The sequence below is a fragment of the Acanthaster planci genome, linkage group LG15 (assembly GCF_054643075.1).
Source record: "Acanthaster planci isolate LZ-2023a linkage group LG15, COTS_SCS, whole genome shotgun sequence".
NCBI classification, from domain to species: Eukaryota; Metazoa; Echinodermata; class Asteroidea; order Valvatida; family Acanthasteridae; genus Acanthaster; species Acanthaster planci.
The window spans coordinates 13717597-13741711 of record NC_141791.1 but is presented as its reverse complement, the minus strand read 5'-3'; the positions used below and the strand labels follow the sequence as shown (position 1 = coordinate 13741711).

The following is a 24115-nucleotide window of genomic DNA, read 5'->3' as shown; positions in this document are numbered from 1 at the left end:
GGCGCGCTTTCACCTTGCATTGCATGCTATTTCATTGATTTGCAGGATGAGAGTACCAGTCGTTGATACATTGACACGCATGACACGGTTGAAGAACTTGAAGTACGTAAGAAAAGGGGATTTTTTCTTGTCGTCCTCTGAGATGATGTTTCTAAGGTGAGAAATTGCCATAATTTGCCAGGCTGACTTAAGTGGAACATTTTGATTGTCTAAAGTGAAATATACAGCTGTGGTGATTGTTCATGTTGCCAGTCATGAGTCATGTCTATTTTGTTTTCCATCACGGTCATGACGGTTAAAAATCAAGTTGGATCGAAGTCCAATAACATGTCCAAACTTCAGGAAAACCCCGGCTAGGCTTACAATGCTAATTCGCGCATTAATATTAAAAGCCTCATTTCTTCAACCACTACCCAACTTCCAAGCTAATCGTGGATGGTGTTTGGGAAGTCAGTTTCTGAAGTAGTTTGCCTAGTTTAGTTACACATATTGAGCCAGATAATTTGATATTTTTCAGTGGTTATAGAATCACAAAATGCTTTTATAAATTTAAATTGCCCTAGGCCGACGTCATATACACTTAACAAGTTTTTTTGCTGTCTCCAGTTAGATTGAAATTTTCAAAATAATTATGCTGTTCTGTAAAAAAGGAAACAGTCACGCCCTTTGTCAGTGTGTGTTGGATTTTGTACACGTGCATCTTTCAAACATCGGGCTGTTAATTATAAACTGAATTGATTTTTTAATTGCAACCAGCAAATCTCTTAACTTTGGAGGCCTGTCAAGACTGAAAGCTTAAAATGAGCCATTCTAGGAGGCATGTTCTGTCGCCAGACATTCCAGACTACCAGGGCAAGAGGGCGTCTGTACCTTACACACCCAGCAAAGAAGAGCTGGTAGAACTAAGACTTGGCAGGTATGTAAATGTGCCGATGTTGGGCACGATCGACCATTCTGCATGATTGCCCAGTCACTCTGCACGATTGGTCGATTCTGTATGAAATCTCAGACTTTTCTTCCCTTTTATGAGGAAACTTTTGTCACCAATGGCAGCATTATCAACAAATCATGTCATCAGATCAATCGTGCAAAGATCGACCGATCGTGCAGATCGGCCATCAGTACCCAAAACCAATGCTCTCTCACATTGCCGGCTGTTCATACGGGCGGCCAACCTTTGCTGACATATCACTCTTGGTTGGTGTCAAATTCTCCCTTGAAATGTACTTTGCCCAATAACCTCAAAAGAGGGCAACATTTTCATTAACTGTTCCGTTACAGTATTTGATTTTTTAAATATCCATTTATTATTTTATTTTACCAGTTATCTGAGAACTATTTTCCCTGGGGGTGTCGGATAAGGAGCAATGTTTGGTGCACTTGTCATTTTTGGGGGTTCTATTTGTGGTTTATTACTTTGCTTTTGACTGAAAAACTTGTTAATTATTTATCAACAGACAACTGTCCACAAGCCAACCGAAGCTGCCAAGCAAAAGTTGTAGCTCAGTGGAAAGCTTGCTTCCAATTGACAGACCGCGCTCCAATAGTCTCATTCGCATTGCTGACGTCAAACGGTAACGCTATAAGTAATGACATGGTTCCAATCATATCAAGCCTGTCAAGTTGGTCAACTGTTTCTCTTTGAATTGGTATTTCTTGAATCAAGTTAATCAGCGGTTAATACCAGTGTCAAGTTTGTTTCTTCTTAGGAACCTGAGTGCCAGCAATCTTGCAGCTCTCTCGGACAGCAATCTGTCCATCAAGAAAGCCTTGCCCCAGCGCAGCTACGATGCTCCTAACTCCTCAGGTTCAGCGGCCAAACGCCTCTTTGTCCAACTAGTGAAGCGTTACTACTACCAGCTGACCGAGGGATGTGGGAACGAGGATTGCCTGAACAGGTTCTGCCGTTCTTGTGAAGGTGCTACTCCACTTGACCTAATTCCATCTTGACCCCCTCCCCTAGGCAGGCAAGCCTCCAGCACCTTTGCCGTGTCTGTTCAAGTTGTAGGATTTTAATGTTTAACTCGATCAAAGACTGACCATCGTTTGCATTGTCAAGACTCGAAGCAGGCATAATTTCTTGCTGTCCCCCTAAACAAGAAGGCCACGGGGCTCGTTTGCATTTGAGAGAGTCACGTGTAAAGCAGGTTGCTTGCTTAGACATCGGCACAGATTAAACTCAAAAGCTGTTTACATGCTTAGCAACTTTGGCTTATGGGGAAATGACATCAGACAATTTAAAAGCAAAAAGCGCTCATGTATCTGCTCCCACTGGAACAAAAGAGGACCTGTTTTATTGGTATTCACTGCATAGGCACGCATTAATAATGGAGATCAACGGTGCATTTGACGCGGAGCACGCTGAGTACTCGTGACAAATTTATTCCTTAATGTATGGTCTTTGCGTACACGCAGAACGCGTGCAAGAACCCGCTTGGAAAACTTACTACAATCTGTCTTTCTTTTGCCGCTTGGGGGTGCTCTTCTACTCGGAGCTGATAGCGGTTCTTATGTTTCACAAGCATTTCTGGTGTCTCATTTTCTTGTATTAACATTCCTTGTGCATTGGTTGTTGCTTATTTTAGACGGCATGAGAGTGTACTGTGACGTCGCTGCTATCATCAGCATCAGACTTGCCTCAAGTCAAAGGTAACATGTCTCTTCATCTATTTATCATTTTGTTTATTTTCCAAGGTCCAGTCTCTGAGCCACTGAGTACTGACAAGATTGCTCAGCAAGAGCCAGTGACCAATGAAATCGTCATTCTTCTTTTACATTTGCCTAATGTCCTCTGTGCAGTTGTCCATGAAATTGGGCTGTGAAGTTTTTCCGGAAAAATGAACAGCAAGGCTGCTGTTAATGGCTGCATTCTTTGGATTTGTTTGCCGTCAGCATCTATTTTAGATTGAGATAACCTTTTGAATACTGTTTATTGATTCTCACTGAATTCCATCTTTGTGGTTATTGTGATAGTACTATCACGAAATGTCATTTCTTTTCCAGACATTATTTGTGTAAAGTTGACAGCTATGCAGACCGCCCCTTGCCTCAGGAAGTGTTCCAGCCCCCAAGCGGGGAAGCCAAGCCATTTCTCCACACTCTCTTCTCTACGACTCCCTTCAAGTCTCTCTTCACCGCCCAGCTCCCCAAGGCAGAACCCAAACGGAAGTTGTCCTCGTCTGTTGCAAACGGCCACCCGACGGATCAGAGCTCAAGACTTCCCATGCCGAGTGCAAGCGGGGGTTCAATAAACGCCAAGCCACCCACCGGAAAGAAAGGAACTAGTCCTTTGAGATCTAAAGTCACAGGCAAAAAGGGCAAAGCCAAATCAGAGACAAGGCAGAGTGAAGCGAGAGATAACGGACAGAAGGGGAGATCTGATGACGTGGCCCTCCACAACTTGACTAGCAGCACTTCGGCAAACTTGTTGGTCGAAAGCCAAGGATTGCCGGCAGCTGCCGTTAGAGATGGCCTAAGTTTAGGCCAGTCAGGTAGTGCCCCCGATCTGATTTTGGGGGCTTCGGGTGAATCGGATGCGACTCACTTGTTGTCCAACGAATTTGGCCCTGATGAGAACGCGTTAGTCTTTCACACCAGGTACATATCTAATTTCTCTCATTTTAAAGTCAATGTCTTCGAAGGTCATTGTTTTGGATAGTGCTGAATTATTCTCAAAAGTGATCATGAATATGCATATTATGGAAGAGCATCTCAAGGTCATTTTTCATATGTGTGGGAAATTCCCTAGTTTCCTTTTAAGCCATGTCCAAATCCAGTGGCTGGGGCTACCAGTACCACTCACTTCAATGGAAGAGGCTGTAGCCACTTGCCAGTGCCTTTCACATAGTAACGTGCTGTATACAGCCACAGCCGTAACGTTGAAACAAAGCCTCAGACCATAAGCTGTTCCCTAATAGATTCCCCCTCCCTTCTCCCCTCTGTGGCCCTGGTATCAGTGGTTGTTGATTTGTGCCCACTGGCTCAGACGTGCCAGCTAAATGGGTTTTGGTCAGCCACGACAGTAAGATACCTCAATGGTATCCTAGGATCTGCCGACAGACAGCTCAAGAGATTTTGGCTGTCTGTGCGATGGTCCTAGACATTGATGAAAACCAGCTAATGGTGCATTTGGGTTGCAATCAATCTGTCACTCCAAGGTTCTTTAGTTAGCCCATCAAAGTGAAATTCCTCATTTGGAAACATTTACATCAGGAATATGGCATCTTGTAATTGAAGCAGGATGTTTCTTTAGATTAGAGCAAGTGAGGGAGTATTGTCCATTCATCATGGCCTTCTCTAAACAAATCCCACAGGACATGACTGTTGATTGGTTATTAGCTGTCAGGTGACTCTGTAGCTACCCCATGATTGGTCACAATCTGTAGATCAAGATGTGGATGAATAATTAATAGTAGGTATGATGCAGACAATTACTGTTTCTCGTCCAACCTGTTACCAGGTCAGGGAATACCCCCGCCGGTAGCTATGGCAACCTGAGCATGTCCTCGGCCGTGAGTTTCGGCAGCGGTCCACCAGACTCCTACCCTTCCATGAACAGCTCGCCGGCGCGCCTCCTCTCCTCCCAAGAAGCCCTAGACGAGACGGAGGATCTGAGACATTTTGAGCGGTCTCTGTCGCTGGAGATGTCTTGGGACGGAGTGGGAGAGTTCTCATTAACTCACTTGACATTGCCCATGCTTGAGGTAGGATTGTCAGGTTTTCCATTCGAAAATATGATACCAAATGGAAACTGAACCATAGATAAATCTTAGGTAGAGCATAGGAAGTTTGGGACAGAATAAAATTAAGGGACACGAGATACATACTTCACTTTTTAAAGTAAACGCCGTTCTTTGCTTTGCTAATATTGTGACTGGTTTCGTTACAGGGAGCCATTGAGACGTACAAGAGCTCCGCCGATCCGTCATTTCTGATCAACACCATCAGGACTGTGTTTACCTCACCAGAGGCACTCAACGCAAGCTTCAGGGTCAGTTCAGAGTCTTCTAGGACCCCCATTCACATCCAAAAATCTGTCGTATCCCAATTGTCATTTTTTTTTAACCTAATCAATATTGCGACACCACGCCCTATGTGAAAGTATGGCCGTGTCCAAAATGGGCTTCCGGGCTGTGTCTGCTGTCAACATGTGACAAAGCATTTGCAACTGGCAAAGACCTAGCCCCAGACCCAAGATTTGGACATGCCTTAATGTTGGCTTTGCTAGCAGTCCTGAATCCACCAAAACCTTGTAGTGGATTTTGTAAGATGAAGGTTGTCAGTTTTGAAGGGATGTTCAAATCACCATGTACAGATTATTTTTTTGGACGGGGGAATGTACAGAAATTGTACTTGTGATGTTGTGTTTCAGAGAAATTTCTCCTGCTTCACCTAAAGGAATTTTGTGGCATCACAGCCCTGAGGAAAAGCTGTATTTTGTCTTCTGAATTATTTTGTCCCAGGTGGACGATGGGGACCCTGATAGCCCAATTGACCTGATGGCGGTCCGGCAAGCCTATGCCTTGCTCTGGACCCTGACGCCACTGGACGCATTCCTGTCCACAATGACAAATGCACTGGAGATCCTGCTGACATCGCTGGACACGACGGTTATACAGCCAGATGAGATAAACCAGGTAAGACGCGGAATGACTTTTATGCCCTGGGATGAGATTTATGTCCTGTTGAGACAGAATATTCTTTTTGTGGAACATTCTTCTGAATTACCATTTGCTGAAATCTTTTGCCCATTTAGATTCTCATTTTGCTGGAGAATCCTTTGCTAGAGACTCCCGAACTCCTGCGCATATTCTGCCATGTCATCATCCGATTATCCGCCAGCACACACCAGGCCCTAGTGAGGGCGCTGTCCACTTATGACAGGAAGCACTTCCAACGTCTGCTCCAGCTGATCAAGAACTACCTCGGCTCAGTCTTGCGACCAAACCACCGGTAACTACCTCCTTGTCCACTGATCTTCTTTGAAGGTACAAGATCTCCTAAGGGGTATCACAGTTCTTGCCAAGAAGCTCGTGCCAAACGCCTCATCATCCCCATATTAGCTGGTTAGCAACAAAGGACACATAAGCAAGATCCGGCAACCTGTGTCCACAAGGACCACTGACAGTTCAAACCCCAACCATTCCTTGAGCTTCTGAAGTTGGACATTTAGAAATACCAAAACTCCTAGTTCTTAGCACAAGGAATGTGAGAAGCATTAGAAACTTGTATGGTTCACAACTGACGAGGATTAAGAATTGAAGAAAGTCTTGTAAAAATATCCCGGAATTAGCTTTAGCTCTGTCTCAGAAATGGTTCTGCATTTTAGTGTAACTGTTATTCTAGCTCTGAAAAACTAACAGTTCTTTGCGTGTTTGTTCAGTGTCCATGAGAACATCATCTGTATAGCCAAGGTGCTATCTCTACTGCATGAAGCCAGCACACTGGCAGAGACGGAAGGGAAAACAGGCCACAGCGCGGGACAGCTTGCTGTGATGAAGGATTACTACAGTGAACAGCTGTCAAGGTGTGTTGGGGGCTGTCTCTGTCAGACTGTGAGAGCCGTTTGGCCCCTAACAGGGGCTGTCTCTGTCAGACTGTGAAAGCCGTTTGGCCCCTGACAGGGGCTGTCTCTGTCAGACTATGAGAGGCATTCGGCCCCTGACGGGGGCTGTCTCTGTCAGACTGTGAGAGCCATTTGCCCCTGACAAGGGGCTGTCTCTGTCAGACTGTGAGAGCCGTTTGCCCTTGACAAGGGGCTGTCTCTGTCAGACTGTGAGAGCCGTTCGGCCCCTGACAGACATCTTGCAGTTTTGTCTTTAAGATGCTGAAAAGTTGGAAGTAACAACTTGGCATCATCTAAGAAACTTTTCTAATTTCAGTATCATCCAACATTTCCATTTGAATCTTGCAATGGGATAGAAGTACTGTTTGAGAGCATTTCACACGACCAAATATCTGGATGCATTCATCACTGCCGCTTCTACACAACTCGTGAAAGGTGGAGGAATGTCAGTTGATGGTTTGTAGGGTTACTGATGGAAACACACAGTTCCATCTTAATCATTTGCACTTTGCAGTTAAGCGTTACAGTCTTGAATGAGGCGGTGGAGCTGCCTTGGCTCTGGTGATCCTGAGGGTCATGGAAGAAACCTAAAGATGAGATGATTGTGTCAGAGAGATTACTCGATTCAAACTTCCTCTTGGCCTCCAACTAGGAACATGGACTACATGGGAGAATTCCAGAAATGGAAACTGCGCTCTCAACAGAAGGACAAGACAGCTGCAGGAGGCATCAGTCACAGCACCACCAGTGACAGCGGCTTCAGCAGCGCCAGCGGTAGCAGTAGTCTGAGTGATGAGCGGGGAGCCTACAGCAGGACGCATTCTGGCGGCGACCGGCAAGAGATAGAGTCTCTCCTAGACTTTCCCTTCCTGTTGGACCCTGCTGTAAGGTTACCTCTTGTACATTGTTACATTGGGGTCATTTTGGAGTCCAGAGTTTGAGCCCACCCTATCCCAAAATGTCTTTGTATCCGTCATGATCATTTTCACTTTTAATTTCTAGGAATATCCACAAAAATCCTCAGCTCCTGCTCTGAAGATGTATTAACCAATAACTAGTGGGTACAGTAAAGTAATGATTGGCACACTGTTGTGTTAGAAGCCAGTTTATTTTTGCCTTGGCTGTGGATTTTCCATGCACATCTCAGGCAGAGGCCACAGCCATAAATGCTTAATTCAGCTTTGACTAGTTTCTTGGAGTTTGATGGAATTTCAGGCTATTCATGGTGAAAGACAGCAACAGGTGGAATGGCTTGCCGTAGCACCATGTGAAGGAATATATCTCGCTTATGAGTATGTGTGGTTCTGAAAAGAACTGGGAGTACACTCAACGTTTCAGACTGCGTGCTCAGTCCGTTGTCAGCAGACTGACGAGATGCTGGATATAGAGCTGTTTACATAAGGTGACTGGATGCACCACTAGCATCCTCGTCACACCCCACTGCATCACATACTCACATACTAATAAGAGATGTATTCCTTCGCATGGTGCTACCGCAAGCCTTCCCACCTATTACTTGGAGTCTATTTTATCTTATCAGACCCAAGTCTCTGCATGGTTGGGGGGGTGGCAGACGATTTGTAAGATGACTTGTAGTGGAAATCGTTTGAATAGACATTCCTTAGGCCATTTCTGAGTGAAATTTTCTTCCGTTTTAGTCCAAGGTGCACATCCTGCACCTGGATGCCGTGACGCAGATGAGACAGGAGTACCAGGCAGCCATCTTGCATCAAGCCGTAAGTCACTCCTCGGAAGTCACAAACAATAACACAGATCCTTCTTAGGAGTTAGGAAGATTTTTGAAGATTAAGGAAAATAGATTCTGGTCAGAATTTCTTATAGAGATTGATTCTTCTTGAAAGTTGAAGAGCAAAGAATTTATCATTAGTTGTCTACAAAGTACAAACTGAAGCATTTTTGAGAATACAGGAACATAATCCGCTCAAATGATGAGGCAGTAGGGACTAATTTTAATTTTCCTAACTTGGGGTGTACTAGAGTTTCTGAGTTGACAATTGGAAGTATCATAGAAAATCACTAGATGGAGCACCACACATTGTGTTTGTTACATCCAAGCATCTGATGTTCTAACCTCATCGGTTTTTGGTCTCCAACAGAGGGTCTACCAGGCCCAGAAATACCTCCACAAGTCCAACAAGGATGCCCTGAAAGATTCCATCAAGGCTGCCATGTGCCCGTTCCTGGTCTTGGAGGTGCGCAGGGACTCCCTGGTCCGGGACACCCTGGCCCAGATGAGGCTGAAGCGGCGTGACCTCAAGAAGCCGCTCAAGATCAAGTATGTGGGCGGCGGGGAGCAGGTACGTTAGATCATTGGCTCTGCACGTGTCCTGTAGAGGGCGGTATTTTACCCAACAGTGTCCAAGTCCAAATTAGTGGCTGCGGTTTGAAGTAAAACATGAGCCTATGGGAAATGGACGAAGCTGCTGACTTGTGGCTTGTATAGTCAAGTTATTTGCATTTTGCCGATGACAGCTGAGCAAACTGGATCTCGGTCCCTCCATCATACCCCAGACTTTTGAAAAATGTTGTTTAGTTGATTCATTTAAGATGACAGGCAATTCAATATGCAGAAATGTTGGTATATCTTTTACTGAAAGAAATGTTTTAAGAGACAGGTGTCAGGTTATTGATTGGTACTTTGGATTCAGGGTTTGGATATGGGAGGTCTGCAGAAAGAGTTCTTCCAGCTAATCACAGAGGCCGTCTTTGACCCAAAGTACGCCATGTTCACGGTCCTGGAAGAGTCCAGAACGCTCTGGATTAACGGTGAGTGGAAATGGGTGGTGTGGAATCCATCCAGCATAAGCCCTGTTGCAACTTGCTCAGGAAACACTGTGATCAAGGAGGTGTTTGTCCCGATGTGAGACCCAGGCAATGCAACAGGTGGATTGGCCCTCACGATTAGTGGTTAGGATCCGTGACTCGTAATTAGAGGGTCAGGGGGTTTGAATCTAGCTGCTGGCCATAAGTTGTGTTCTTGGGCAAGCCAATTTACCCTTACTTGCGCCTCTCCACCCAGGAGTGTATTTGGTACTGTCATTAACCGGGAGCAACCTGTGATGGACTGGCATCCCACCCAGGGTAGAATATATATACTCAAGCATTTCATTCCTTTGAAACTAGAGATAAATGTTGGCTTGATGAGTTACATTGACTTTGGACAGTTCATTGGGGGGGGGGCTTGTACAAATGAAAGTAAAGAGAGTGGTGGCATCAACTCTTTCCTCAGGTGGCTCCTTGGAATCCGGGGATGAGTTTGAACTAGTTGGATCCCTCCTGGGCCTTGCCATCTATAATGGTATCATCCTGGACGTCCACTTCCCTACGGCCATCTACAAGAAGCTCCACAGCGAGGTGATGGACCTCCAGGACCTAATGGAGATCCAGCCCTCAGTGGGGCGGGGCTTACAGGAGCTGTTGTCCTACCAAGAGGAGGAAGACGTGGAGAATGTCTTCTGTCAAACCTTTCAGGTACGCAGTAGCCTGTGATGAGGAAATAGGCCTGGTGATTCACTTTCCTTTTTGGTATATGAAACAAGGATTTCTCAAAAGTACGCATGACACCAGCTCAAAAGCTCTGAGGAAACCAAAGAAGAGGAACAATGGAGAAACGTTCAGTGGTATAGGTGGACCGAAAACTTTCAAGTAGATATGCGGAGCAAAAAGGGATGGAATCAGGTGGGGAGTGATAACCCAATCCCTGTGTCAGCCTAGCGGGGATTTGAACTCAGGTCATGGAAGTGAAAGGCAAGGAAAGTGCCACTGCACCAACCTGACTCGCCAGGTCTCTGCATTCTTTTAGTGAGAGCTTCCACTGTCAAGGGATAGATTCTTGCAGCATTTGTGGATTGCCAGTTGGCAGTGTTTGATGTTCATCTTAAGATTTCTCTCTGCGTCGTTATTTTGGACCAGATTTCTTACACCTTAATGGGGGAGGTGGTCACAGTGGATTTACTACCAGAGGGTTCCCAGATTCCCGTCACCAATGAGGTAGGTCAACTTGGAGCTTTCAACGCAAGTTAATGTCTCTAGCCAGAAAATGTTGATAGATGGTTAATCCAACAGTGCGAACAGCTGATTGGCTGAATTAGCGATGCAGAATCATTAGTGCTTCCAGGCTAAGCCAATTAGATTGGGCCAGAGTGTTCATTCTTGGATGTGCTTGAAATTTTCAGAGAATGGTACTTCTCCACATTTTTCTTTGATAAAGATTTCAAAATTACCTAAAAAACAAGAAGTAACACAAATTTCCATCACTCTTCACAGAATTTTATTTTCTACCCTGCCAGGGTTTGCAAGATTTCATGAAACTAAGCACAATAGTCTTTGTTTTCCGTCTTTCCAGAATCGCAAGGAGTACGTGAAGCTCTACGTCCAGCATGTCCTGGTTGACAGTGTAGCTCCACAATTTGAGGCCTTCGCCCGTGGTTTCCACACAGTCTGCGGCGGCTCGGCGCTGCGCCTGTTCCAAGCCGCTGAGACAGAGATGCTTGTCTGTGGGAGTCCAGAACTAGACTTTATGGCTCTCGAAGCCTCCGCTACATACGAGGATGGCTACTCAAGGTAGGATATGGAGGATTTTTTATTGGTAATGGTCACATCTGTGAAGTTTAAAAGGATTTATTTTATTATGATGGTTATGATGGTGTTGCAATGCTTTTAGTTCATTGTACCGTACTGTTGCTGAGAAAGTTATATGGAAGGACATATTCTCTTAGAGTGAAGTCAATTATTGTATGCATTCTAAGTGCTGCTTGTGCGTGAACTACATCCGTTACAATGTGCAAAGATAGTATCCGAGAGCCTGGTTTGAATGTTAAGCAAGTTAGGGTGCCTTGGGATATACATGTATGTTCTCCAAGTCCTGTTTGGGAAATGTCACTCTGTGAAATTTTTCAGACAACACCCAACCATCAAGGCGTTTTGGACAGTAGTTCACTCTCTCAGCAAAGAGCAGAAAAGAAAACTCCTGCATTTCATCACGGGAAGTGACAAGGTAATTATTGATCAGAAAATGATTTCTTTCTTAAACCCGTGGGATTTAGACTTTGAAATTACATCCTGTTTTTGATCTCTTTAAAGGTTTGGGCTCAAGTCATTTTTTTTTCTAACTGTGAAAACAAATTAATGATTTGTGGCATGGTGATCATTTTCATGAAATAAAGTTGAACCGCCATTGTCTAATCAAGTATTTTGAGAACTGTATTGAAAATAATTTCCCATGTTATGCTCACAATCTCCTGTTGGCAACTCTAGGTTCCCTTGAAGGGTCTGTCCAGCCTTCCAATCGTCATCCAGCGGAACGGACCGGATTCCGACCGCCTGCCCACTGCCATGACGTGCTTCAACCGCTTGCTTCTACCCGACTACAGCTCGGGAGAAACGCTCCGTCAGAAACTCCTTGTAGCCATTGAGAACAGCAAGGGGTTTGGGCTGACGTGAGCGGAGATGACCACCAAACCAGTGTGTTATCCAACTGACTTTATTCACAAGTTAGCCATATTGAATTGAAAGCGAGGTTAACTGTTTTTATTTCGGGAACCCCAGAATATATCCGAAAGCAGTGAAAAAAGTCCATTGCAGATTAATTTCATTTACAAGAATAAATAATTTAAAACGCAATTCAGTATATCTAAATTTTTAAAGCAACATTTACAATAAAATGAAAAAGAGCCATGCAATCCCACATAGTCTGGCACCATCCTATTTGATAAATTACACTGGATGAGATAGATGCAGGGAGCAAGATCAAGATGGCTTCCTTGTGTATAAAGCATGCATGCACTTGTCACCACATGGTCTGATGGCGCACTACTTGAATGGTATTGGTTGTAATTTTACCAGGCATGTAACTTAATCCATAGATCACCAATGCAAAGTTCTCACCTTTTTATTCATTGGACAAGATATGAAATTTCAATGAGCAAATGTTTTTTATAGAGCGAGGCACAAAAATGGATCCATTAACGTTATTCTTTCATTTGTTGCCAATACGAGTCTATTCCTGGATGTTAGAGACGACAATCATGTGATGACTTTCCTTGATTTGGACCATTTTTCACACTTCCGCCGTGTCTTGGACACACAAAAAGCCATTGTGCTTGTGTGATTAAATTCGAAGGGTTGTTCATGAGAAAATCTTGTCCTACATGCTAACTTATTCAAAGATTTACTTACTGATTTCACAAGTTCTAATAAAAAAGAATTTTCTACTGTAGTGGGGTTTATGAACTTTTTTCCCGAGAGCACTTTGACGAAGTTGTAAAATGAATTCAGCAGTCCTTCAACTAGTTATACACTACAGGTCTTTCGGTGTAGCTGTGAATGGTCTTTAGCATCAGAGGCAGCAGGACAACAAAAAGAACTGTTCATCAGAAACACCTGTTTGTTTCAGTGCAACTCAAAAGGTTTATTGTATCCATCACTTCCCGAGTGATTCAAGCTGTAATACTTTGTCAGGGCTTTTACCAACAGATCAGCGTATTACTTCACATGTGGGCTCTGTGCTCAATGAGGGACGTTAGTCACTCAGTCAAGATGCCCTGTTGAGCCAACCCTACTGCATGCGCACCATCGCAAGTGACATCCATGCAAAACGCATCCACCCGTGGTCTGCCAGCGTGCCTAACACGCAACTGCAGTGGCGTTCCTGTTTTTTGTCACCAGTGACGGAAACGTCGGCACGGAGCCCGCATGCAAAATCTCAGGGAGTTTTGAGCACAATGAGTGGCTAAACTGGTCTAGGGCGCTTGTACACTAAGACTCGCATCAGCATTTGCCACTGTGCTTTTTTATTTTAAAGACAAAATGTTCTGTGGAGCCCGCAAAGAAAGCTGATGAGAAGACTACTGCCTCGACTGTTTCTCTCATGATGTTTGAGGTATCTTACTCCAATGATTGCCTAGTCCTCATCTTCAAGTTCAAGATCTAGGTCGTCCATCTCTTGGAAGAGTGATTCATCGACCTCAACCCTGTCATCTGGGAAAAACAGGAGAAAACAAATTAGCTGTTTTAATCGTACAAAAAGAGCTTTCAATCCAAAGACGTCTCTGACAGAATCAGAAGGTCTATTCGAAAATGCAAGCAAACATTTGACCTAGGAACAGTAGCCTCCAAACTCCAGGTAATGTCTACCGTACTGTAAGCACTGTAGAATCTTCAGAAATGATATCACTCTGTCAGTTAGGAATGACTTACTTTCATCCAGCAAGGCCATGTCGGAGTCGTACAAATTATGGTCCTTTTCAAAGAGCTCCTTTCCTGCAGTAGAATAAAAAGAGTAAGGAGAAATTAGTGTGTACAATATTCAGAATTCTACATTGGTTTCAACGAGAGTCCACGATGGCTTCTTTACCTGTCAGCTTCTTGGGCTGCTCTGTCATTTTTTTCTTCTTCTCTGTCAACCTTTCCTGGTCAAAGTTCTCCTTCCATGCCAGGAAGGACTCTATTGTCACCAGCGTGCCTTTCAATCTCTGCTCCTGCAGACCGCGATTTGGGGAAGGGGAACAACACAGCATTAGCTCAAATCCTTCAATGGATATTGTTAGGTTTAGCAACTGTGAGAAAAACACTTGAGGTCAGAAACAACTGAAAACCTGTGTGTCGCACCAAAAAACTCAGTATCGCACCACGCAAAGCTTCAAATCACACTTAAAAGAGTCTTTTGTCGACTGCTGTACAACATTGAGGAAAGTAAGTTCACTTTTAAAACAGACGGCCAAAACAACAATTTTCATCCAAAAGGTCCTAAAATAGATTAAGAGTTCCTATTTGGCCTCAGTGATTTCAGCATGTTCTCTTTGACATTTGCTTCCACATTGACAATTTGAGACATTCTTTCTCCAAGTCTCTCTACCTCTTCTTCTTTCAACCGATCTGCTTCTTCCTCTCGCCGTCTCTTCTCCTCCATCTCGGCCTTTCTCTCCTCATCAACTTTGTTGTTTAGGTACTCCTGGGTGGCCGAGACTAGCGTGAACACCATGGCCATGCCGAGATTCTCCTCGATCTACAATGACAAATACATCACAGCGTTTATAAGGGGACAGGTATCCAACAGAATCCATCATTCAGAGGCACCGCTGTACATTTTATATACAGATAAGACACTAATGTTTCAGTAGCCAGCTGATTCTATGTGTGCTCTGAACGCCTTGTCTTTCTACTTTTTTTGGTGAGTTTTTGTTCCTCATCAGGCTACTCATATTCTACTCATGAAGAGTATTGATGGATGCAAAAGTTGGTTGGTTGAGACTTCAAACGGGGCAAGTTGGAGTGTGCATCTGATCATGCAAACGAGAATGAAATTATTGAATAAAAAAGTCCTGTTTGACTCCTTTTTGTGGGTACCAGTGAAATTTGCTTCATCAGAAGTCTGCGGTTGCTAGCTTGATATATACTGTATGTTGGAAGTACGACATCTTCCCCCTGGAGTAGGGAGGTGGCTATTCTAGGTCCTTGAAACAGGGAGATACTTTCTCAGAAGCACTAACCCTCCTTTTATTGTGGACTTTCAAACTTAGACCTTCGTTCTTCCAGTGGCAAAAGCTAATCCACAGTGCTACATCACTTTTCCAGTTGAATTTGTCAACCCTGACTTCAACCCAATTAAAATCAACTGTCAGTGGGTTAATGGCAACATTATTAGAACGTTCCATTTGGTCAGAACAGATACCTGTTGCTGCAGTGTTTCTGTGATTTTGGATCGATCATCTTCATCCACGTTCCCATCTTCTGTCACCTCGTATAGAGGGGGCTCGTCCGGGTAGGTTGGTGTGTAGGTAAACTGGAGGGTTGCGCTATAGGTTTCTGGCAATCAATGACGCAATTTTAATAATGAAACTTCCTAAGCAATGAATTCATCAATGCTCAAAAATGTCCTTTCAGTCCGAGATCCCTCAAGTCCACCGAGGGTTTTTGGAAGATTCTGAAGGAAATGAAGAATATACAACCCTGTGGGGATAGAAAGAATGTACCACTGCCTTTTGGGCACAAAGATTGATTAATTAAATTGATTGTACATTTGACATGTTTGAAATTATTTATTCAAGTGAAAGAGATTTTTCATTGGTTGTTGGGAAAGGGTGGGGCATGCTGTTGGGGGGGGAGGTAACCTACCATCGTCCTCATTTCCAGTATCCTCTGAACGCACGGTGATGCGGAAGCAATGTGGATCATCCGACAGCACTAGTAGTGAATTTGAACCGTGAGAAGATAAGTATATTCATTGCTGTACTATTGATTCGTGCGAAAAAAAAAACAAAACGAAACAAAACAAAAAACCAAAATATGAAAGAATGAAACCAAACAAAAGAAAACAAAAAAGAAAAGGACTGGAAAGACTTCCATATATGGATGCCACTAGACACCCTGTGCACAAACCCTATGAGCATGATGAGACCAGTGCTTTATCTTACATGTACTAATAGTAATATGCACTAGCCTAGTCAACCGTCCTAAATTTTTCGGGATATGTTTTTACTTTCAGACGGCTATTAGGTCACTGTAGGGAATAGTTACTGTCTTCCGTATATGGAACTCTTCTCAAAGAAATAGTCGTGATATATGACCCGATTACAAACTTGACCTTGTTCAATTTCAATCGTCTTGATCACGCTTGAAAATGCACTGGCAGTCGTGACACAGTTTGCAGATTCAATTCCGCAAATAGATTGTATCCCTACCTGTGAATTCCTCAGGATAAATCGATTCCAAAGCAGCGATCTCATTTGTTTGTTCTTCCTGGTAGTCAGTCATGGACGTTTCTTGCTAAACTCAGAGGATGAAATAAGGAAAAAGACGATTTTCACCAACTTCCCAGACAGCGAAGCGCATACTGAGTGGCGCATAGGGCCGGCATGTACAGTGTACGTGTACGTGTACTTCAAGTACACGTACAATGTGAACCCTTGAATGCTGTCTGTATAGTCTGACTCCCTTCGGTGGTAATACTATAAAAACGAGGCTTGGTACAGGGTACCTGTCCGTCTGTTATCGTCCAACTTCAAGGGATTCGTGGTAGGCCCTATTTAGAACTTTCGTGAGGTTTCTGACAGTTCTGGATTAATTAGCCATAAAGACTGAACGTAGCCGTTCCCATGAAAAAATTGACAAATTTCAAAAAAGGGATATCATTATTTTTCCACCCAGTGACAAGCAATTGTGAATTTTTTTTTCACATAATGGGCATGCAGTACATTGCTTGGCAAAAAAGGTTTCTTAGAGGCCGCCGTATTCAAATCAACTGAATTTGCGCATGATCAGTTTATTTCAAATACACGTTTGCTGCAGCAACGACGTCGTCAGTTTACATGAACAATTGTTTCGCCCGTTAGGCCCCAAAAGACCAAGGTAATTTGAACGAAATTTTACAGATTTTTGTCTGTGAAATATTTGGGGAGGCAATGGACGGGAACTTGTATCATATTTTTGGGCCTGAATTGCCACGTTACTGTTCACGAATTTGACTAAAATTCAAGTCCTTTTTAGCGTCAATTTACCCGTCCGCGCCGCCTAGCTTCTCCACTGGCTGGCGGGCGGTCGCGGTCGTTGGGCCTCCGTCATGTCCGGCTGCGTCAGGCTTTTCTTTTGCACTGTGTTTAGGCCTATGTGATGTACAGCCACTTAAGCGTGGCTGTGAGCGCATTATTTTGGTCGGGCAGGGTTGCATAGACCTGTAGACAGGCCCTTGGCCCCTATTGCCTGTCATGCTTGTCGTATAACCATGAATGGCATGATAACACTTGGACGTTGGGTGTAAAAAAAACCATGGAGGATTGAGGAAGGACGCAAACGGGCATGTAGGCCTAGGCCTACATTCATGCATGTCATGACATTGTCACTGTCAGCATGGTCAGATTGTAAATGTCACCGTGACGTCACTGACCTGCCATGCCTGCTGACATTTTTATGCATGTTAATGTAGCTAGAACAAATGAGTAACGTTAGGCCTAGGGTCCTTTACAGACATGACAGATGTGTTATGCATTATTCATTTTGTCATGTTTGTAAGAACTGAAGAATCAAAATTGATTTGTTTCGTGTAAGCCTAGTATTAGTATTTATACTCCTGTTACTAATACTAGGCCTAGGCCAACTAATTAAAACTTTGGATTTTTTTATCAATCAGATAACATGAGCGTCACAGAGATATGTGAGAACACCAAGATGGGGCGTGAATACGCCCTCCTGGGGAACTACGACACATCTTTGGTGTACTACGAGGGAGTGCTTCAGCAGATCCAGAAACTTCTGGTTAACATCAGGGAACCGGAACGCAAACATCAGTGGCAGAAGGTTGGTGTTGTGAGCAAGTTGTTAAAAAAAAAAGACAGCTAAGTTGGTTCAAATTGAGATCCGACAAGAATATCCTGTCGGCTAAAACACAGTGGTTGGATTCAAAAATTTTCCTTGCTAACATACGCAATTAGATTCTGAATAAGGATGGTAGATTGATAACTCACGTTGTTCCTTACATCCGTTAGGTGAAACAAGATCTGGCCCAAGAGTATGAGCACGTCAAAGACATCAGTAAGACACTGAACAGCTTCAAGACAGACCCAGTAGACCCCCCAAGCAGTGCCCCAGCTTATAGGCAGCCAGCACCTTACTCTCAGCCCCAGGAACCCCCTAGAGATCCCGATGTCTGGCCACCACCAACCCCAGTGGAGCACAGGTGGGAAGTGGAAAGAATGTCCAGTGAACATCTCCACAGTTATATCTTCAACACAAATTTCTTCTTGAAGTTTCTGATTTGTTTGAAATGCACCCTCTCACAATTCATGATCACCAGCGATAGTTCTTGATGTCGTTGAGCCTTCTGCGTTGAGCCATATTTTTTTTAAAGAAAAGGTTAAGTTGCTGAAATTAGTATGAGAAATTAGCTTTACCATGTCAACTGTATGTCAACTGTATTCATAGACATAGACCTGGTCACATTGAAGAGGTCATTCGCTGAATGTTCAAACTTTGTTTGAATATTACATTGATAGGTTCTCATGTTTTTCTCTTTAATCTCAGGCCATCACCCCAGTATCAGCGAGGAGCCCGCAAGGACCCTCCGCGGCGGTCCGAACCTAGCAAGCCGTCCAGGGGTGCACCCGCACGAGAGCAGCCACGCCCATCGGGTGGGCGTGGTCCCTCTTACGGTGACAAGAGGAACGATGGCAGGGGCAGAGGTGGTGGCCGGGACGACAGGAAGGTCAATCGCAGAGATCGGGTCAGTGAGAAGATCTCTGGGTTCGAATTATCCGAGATGTTGTCACAAAGTTTCCTTTTGTGTCTTTGGCCCATTTCACTAAAAACAAAGGGATTGTAAATAAACAAGCCTTAATTGTGCTGTAGTTGATCTCACTGGCTGGTTACTTACTTGGTCATTGTTCGCTTTTATCACAGGATGCCAAAGGCTCAGCAAATGCCGAGGAAGGTGACGAGAAGAAATTTGACCCCTCTGGTTACGACAAGGACTTGGCTGAAAATCTGGAGCGAGACATTGTACAGAAAAACCCGAATGTCCACTGGTGAGTTGTCCTATCAGATCAGCTGATTTGGTCATTTGTTGAAAACTGCAAATTAAAAGACTCCATGCACAGTTTTGGGAGCTTCCAATTTTCATGTTTTCTTCCTACTTGCTTGCCCTCACATGACAAGTGTGATTACAAAAAAAGGTACATTTATGCAAGCTAGCCATTTTTCAAATATTAATCCTCTAAATTATGTTTGGAATACATCACCTCAAATGAACCTGGCTTTTTATGTCAGTTGCCCCCAGGATGTGAATCATTTTCAGCAGCCAGAAAGCAACTGACAAGCCTTAGAGTATCATCAAAACATGTGTCGACGAGATCCAATAAGGTAAATTCATCTCACTATTTCCTTTCAGGAGTGACATAGCTGGCTTGACTGAAGCCAAGAGGCTGCTTGAGGAGGCTGTAGTTCTACCGCTCTGGATGCCAGACTATTTCAAGGGAATCCGTAGGCCGTGGAAGGTAAAGAACAAAAGTATACATGTACACCGTGAGCTAAAATCCTGCCGCAGTCTTGTTTGAATTCAAAAGAAGTCTTTTATCGCTCTCATGCAGCATGTGGTTCATCAGTATTTTTTGCTGTAAAGGACAGTTTAAACTTTGCTTAATATGCCAGAATAATTTCATTCAGACCATTACATTCAAAATGAGAGTAACTTTTTTGAAATCAGTTGAAACCTTGACTGTTTGGTGAATCTTGTCAACTCTTAAAATAAAGTTGAGACAATTTTTGTCTGGAGTGCCAACAGAATTGACAAAAACTGGTTGACGTCATGCTTGGATGGAAAAGTGAGAGCAAGCTTTATTTTCTGATTTTCGTAGGGTGTGCTCATGGTTGGCCCGCCCGGTACCGGCAAAACACTCTTGGCCAAAGCGGTGGCCACCGAATGCGGCACAACTTTCTTCAACGTTTCCTCCAGCAGCCTCACGTCCAAGTGGCGTGGGGAATCTGAGAAACTGATGCGCTTGCTCTTTGAAATGGTACGTGGGAGCCAAGTCTTTTTCTCTTTCATGTATCCTTTCCTTTGTACCAGGGGGTTTTGATGGTTGGTCCACCAGGAACTGGCAAAACAATGCTGGCCAAAGCCGTGGCCACCGAATGCGGAACAACATTCTTTAATGTCAGCTCTTCAACGCTGACTTCCAAATATCACGGCGAGTCGGAGAAACTGGTGCGAATTTTGTTTGAAATGGTAGGTATCTGTTAAAAATTTGTAAACTGCGAGGATTTTGGAGCACGATCTCTGAAGCAGACAAACCTGATTGGAAATATGTATTGCATGCTGTCAAAGAAATTTACAAGAGAAGGATTTCTTCATTTTTTTTTTACTGAGAATGCCAAAACAAGAACCATCTTGTTACACTTTTGTTTGCTTTTCCTGATCAATTTCAGTCATTCATTAGCAATCGGAATCAGTGTAGACGATAAATGTAATCCAAGTCCCTCACATTTACCTTCCTCCCCCCAAACCAAGGCACGGTTCTACGCGCCCAGCACCATCTTCATTGATGAGATCGACTCCATTTGCAGCCAGAGGGGTGGGGCCTCTGAGCACGAGTCCAGCCGGAGGGTGAAGGCAGAACTCTTAATTCAAATGGATGGTAAGTGAACACACCATCTTTGAAACAAACAAAAAAGTGGGTTTCTACCCCTTGCGTGCCCTGGGTTGCTCTTGTAAATATATTAATAACAACATTTTGGTACAAGTTTTCTGATTCAAATTTGCTTCAAAGTCAAGAATTTGGACTAAATTCAGGAATAAATCTTTTGTTTTGCAGCCATTTACCTTGACACTGGCTGCCCAGTTGGTTATTTATTTCTTGAAAATACTTTATTGGTTCGTAATTATTGTGTTCTTTGTTTGTTTACAACAGGTGTGACAGGCGCCACAGGTGGCGATGACTCTACAAAGACAGTGATGGTCCTGGCAGCTACCAACTTTCCCTGGGACATTGACGAGGCATTGAGGCGTCGACTAGAGAAAAGAATTTACATTCCACTCCCCTGCGGTAGGTCTCCAACCTCACCGTACCCAAACTTTCCTCTTTCTTTGCCAATAATCTTGCCAGGGGTTATTACATTTTGCAAGGTACTTACGTTACAGTGCTATCTGGGTATTCTCCTGAACGAGATTTCACACCTGCTTGGCTTAATCAGTAATATATCAAAAGATGCTGTCCCCACTGGAAAAACAGTTGTCGCTGTGCATTCCTGTTGATTTTATTTACCAAGTTAACAAAAGAGCTATATCCAGTTGTGGCTTCTTACATAAGTGTGGCTGGAAAGTCCTTACGCTGAACTTGTTACATGACGGTACTTGAAAAGCATTTAATATACTGTTGCTGATCAGATCATGAGTCTTGATGAAGTAAGTTATGTAACAGCTTATCATAAGTAGAGGGTGCTCTTCAATGCTAGCCGTCAGTGATATAGTGCAACATAATAAATGTTGATGTTTGTTTATCATCGCCAGCCGAGGGTCGGGAGCAACTGCTGCAAATTAACACCCGGGAGGTGCCTCTGGAAGACGGCATCGACATGAAAGAAATTGCCAAGATGCTGGAGGGTTACTCAGGCGCCGATATCACGAATGTCTGCAGGTAAGGCCAGAGTTGTTCCTTCAGACGCCTTCAGGTCTGATCTCCTGACCACAGACCGTTTCTGTAATGCACGACAAGGTACAGCTCAAAGTGTTTATGGAGACGAGTTAAGACTCACGTGTACACTGCTCAAGCCTCCTCATTTAAAGCCAAGTTGCAATTTACCGGTGTGCTAAGACTTTTTGAAAGCTAAACGTTTGTTGAAATTGTGACAATTCTTCTGAGAAAAGAGTGGTGAGATCTTGAATCATGTTAGACTATTGTAGCCATGTCAAATATCCCTTAGCTTCCTCCAGTGGCTTGCACTCAGATAAATATTCTTTCATCTCATTGAATAACTCAGCGAAGCATTACCCAGCCCTAGCAAACGCTCAGTTCCTCTGACAAAATCTGCATCGCTGCAGGCTTCCCCTAACCATCGCGAGCAATGTTGCATAGCCTGTGCCTCAGTGTCAGTCACTCGCAAGCATTGGAAAATGAGATTGGAAGCCGGACATGAGGATGATCTCTCTCTCCCCACCCTTCCTTCCCATCATGCACAGGGACGCCTCCATGATGGCCATGCGGCGTCGCATTCAGGGCCTTCGGCCCGAGGAGATCCGCCTGATCCCCAAGGAAGAGTTGAACCAGCCCACATCCATGGACGACTTCCGCGAGGCCATCAAGAAGGTCAACAAGACAGTGGGGAAAGAGGATCTGGTCAAGTATGAGAAATGGATGGATGAATTTGGATCGGCGTAACCCCACCTTAAGTGCCTTACGCACACAGCGGTTTTAAGATGCACAAAAGATTTGAACCAGTTTTTTCATGTAAAGTAGCACTTTACATGGCACCCTAGTATTTTCACATTTATTTTACTTATTCTCATTGTTGATTTCTAAGCCACCTAGTTTATGAAATTGAAGTTATTTTGAGTGTATTCTACATTAATGACTTGGAGTGTCCCCTCAAGAACATCTGAAAAGTCTCTATCAAGTTATTCGTGTGATGTTTTTCCATTATTAATCATACTTAGACAATAATAATAATAAGGCACTTATAAGGCGCACTTCATCTGTAAACATTCAAAGGCGCCGGTCCAAGGTAGAAAGCGAAAACTCAATTTTGTGTTCAGGATGAAAAAGCTAGTGAGATAAAGAATGTTTTGAGATGCTGCTGAAAATGTTTGATGTCATGTTCTTGTCCTAAATGATCAGGGAGTTCCATAAGTGAGGTGCAATGCTAGAAAAAAAGCTCTGTCTCCATAACTGGTCAGCCGAGTCCGGGGAACAACAAGGGTATTGTTGACTTCGGACCGGACCTGACCCAGTGGGGTTGCAGCATGTTTGTTAAACAAAAAGGGCCAGAGCCGTGGAGTGTCTTGAATGTGAGAAGGAGGATCTTGAACTGAATTCTGTATTTGATCGGTAACCAGTGTAGCTTGTTGAGGATGTGATCTGTTCTTTTGGAGCTTGTTAGAAGACATGCGGCGATATTCTGATCTGTTCTTTTGGAGCTTGTTAGAAGACATGCGGTGATAGTCTGTTCAAGTTGCCGACGATGAATTGTACGGTGTGGAAGACCAGTGAGCAGGCTGTTCCAAACGTCGAGTTTGGTAGTAACATAAGCTAGATTTAACTAGCTTATGCTGTGGCCTTCAAATGCTAAGTTTTGTGAAGTTCACAATTTTTTAATACCTGAAAACAAAGGAGCAAAGACATTCTATCTGGTTACAACAGTTTGTGATGATTAAATAATTTGTCCATTGACACGAAAACTTACTTAAAGAAATTCCGCTCAGACTGTATCTGAAAAACTTTTCCATTGTTTTGGTAATACATTCAGATCACACCAATTGTAAAAGTAAAAATCATTCTTCTGGAGAAATGAATTCTGATGCACATATAGAGATTCGTTTTGTTCAGTTATTTCTCCTAGTTTCATGCATGTGTATACACGTTTTTCAGTCGAACACTCTGCGTGTATTATGTATGTGACCCTTCTGGGTTAGAAGATTAATACATAATTCATACATTAATACATATTCATGTATTTAATTTGGAGTTATTCCTCCAAACTGCTTATGCCGGTGGTTGCTGTGAGCTTATTAAAATAAATTATTAATCCAAGAGGCATTGCTTTCAGTTCATTCATTTTTTGTCTGCACGATTCTTCAGCACTGCCGAATTTCTAAAATCCATGTGCGATTTCGTTGTGGGCTGTTTTCCTCATGAATTATGCAAATTAGACATACTTATGCGTAACTCTTGGCTGCAAGAAGTTTCGGAAGAGGGCGTCATTGGTAACGTTTTGTGAGAATGAACGTACAGTATACTCCGCAAAGGTTGAGTAATCTAAATTAATACAATAGTGCATCACGTATATTCAGTGCAGTGTGTAGTTTCTCGTAAAAAAAACATGTTTTAA

At 43.5% G+C, this 24115-nt stretch overlaps 3 protein-coding genes across 4 annotated transcripts; 2 read left to right on the top strand and 1 right to left on the bottom strand.

Annotated features, from left to right (window-relative positions):
• The first annotated feature begins 25 nt into the window (after positions 1-25).
• LOC110978856 (putative E3 ubiquitin-protein ligase HECTD2) lies at positions 26-12803 on the top strand. Its single transcript, XM_022234155.2, has 20 exons — positions 26-156; positions 757-916; positions 1458-1574; positions 1710-1918; positions 2586-2649; positions 3004-3597; positions 4460-4703; positions 4889-4990; positions 5463-5636; positions 5756-5952; positions 6383-6526; positions 7218-7449; positions 8224-8301; positions 8683-8883; positions 9235-9352; positions 9816-10057; positions 10499-10576; positions 10932-11149; positions 11486-11582; positions 11843-12803. The coding sequence occupies exons 2-20, from the start codon at positions 801-803 to the stop codon at positions 12026-12028; spliced, it is 3411 nt and encodes a 1136-aa protein (XP_022089847.2). The 5' UTR covers positions 26-156; positions 757-800; the 3' UTR covers positions 12029-12803.
• Positions 12804-12970: 167 nt separating this feature from the next.
• rwdd1 (RWD domain containing 1) lies at positions 12971-16468 on the bottom strand. The gene is made up of 7 exons (XM_022234158.2): positions 16267-16468; positions 15701-15769; positions 15258-15391; positions 14442-14591; positions 13941-14064; positions 13784-13846; positions 12971-13564 (listed from the first exon to the last, which is right to left on the bottom strand). The coding sequence occupies exons 1-7, from the start codon at positions 16337-16339 to the stop codon at positions 13488-13490; spliced, it is 690 nt and encodes a 229-aa protein (XP_022089850.1). The 5' UTR covers positions 16340-16468; the 3' UTR covers positions 12971-13487.
• Positions 16469-16826: 358 nt separating this feature from the next.
• On the top strand, positions 16827-23817 carry katnal1 (katanin catalytic subunit A1 like 1). Of its 2 annotated transcripts, none has more exons than XM_022234157.2 (11): positions 16827-16933; positions 17712-17878; positions 18067-18257; positions 18602-18800; positions 18977-19101; positions 19464-19569; positions 20142-20300; positions 20583-20709; positions 20983-21117; positions 21582-21708; positions 22251-23817. In XM_022234157.2, exons 2-11 carry the CDS (start codon positions 17717-17719, stop codon positions 22447-22449), a joined length of 1530 nt encoding a protein of 509 aa, XP_022089849.2. In that variant the 5' UTR covers positions 16827-16933; positions 17712-17716; the 3' UTR covers positions 22450-23817. The 2 variants fall into 2 exon arrangements, with proteins under 2 accessions (XP_022089849.2, XP_022089848.2); XM_022234156.2 differs by lacking the exon at positions 20142-20300 and adding an exon at positions 19930-20088.
• The last annotated feature ends 298 nt before the right edge of the window (positions 23818-24115 follow it).

Bases quoted from the DNA above. Each gene is read 5' to 3' on its own strand.
- LOC110978856 (XM_022234155.2), top strand. From the start codon at position 801: ATGAGCCATTCTAGGAGGCATGTTCTGTCGCCAGACATTCCAGACTAC. The intron at 7,450-8,223 runs GTAAGGTTACCT...CTTCCGTTTTAG, and splicing joins CCTTCCTGTTGGACCCTGCT to TCCAAGGTGCACATCCTGCA. The intron at 9,353-9,815 runs GTGAGTGGAAAT...CTCTTTCCTCAG, and splicing joins CAGAACGCTCTGGATTAACG to GTGGCTCCTTGGAATCCGGG.
- rwdd1 (XM_022234158.2), bottom strand. From the start codon at position 16,339: ATGACTGACTACCAGGAAGAACAAACAAATGAGATCGCTGCTTTGGAA. The intron at 15,392-15,700 runs GTAGGTTACCTC...ATTGATTGCCAG, and splicing joins TACTGGAAATGAGGACGATG to AAACCTATAGCGCAACCCTC. The intron at 14,592-15,257 runs GTATCTGTTCTG...TTGTCATTGTAG, and splicing joins CAGAAACACTGCAGCAACAG to ATCGAGGAGAATCTCGGCAT.
- katnal1 (XM_022234157.2), top strand. From the start codon at position 17,717: ATGAGCGTCACAGAGATATGTGAGAACACCAAGATGGGGCGTGAATAC. The intron at 17,879-18,066 runs GTTGGTGTTGTG...TACATCCGTTAG, and splicing joins GCAAACATCAGTGGCAGAAG to GTGAAACAAGATCTGGCCCA. The intron at 18,258-18,601 runs GTGGGAAGTGGA...CTTTAATCTCAG, and splicing joins CCAACCCCAGTGGAGCACAG to GCCATCACCCCAGTATCAGC.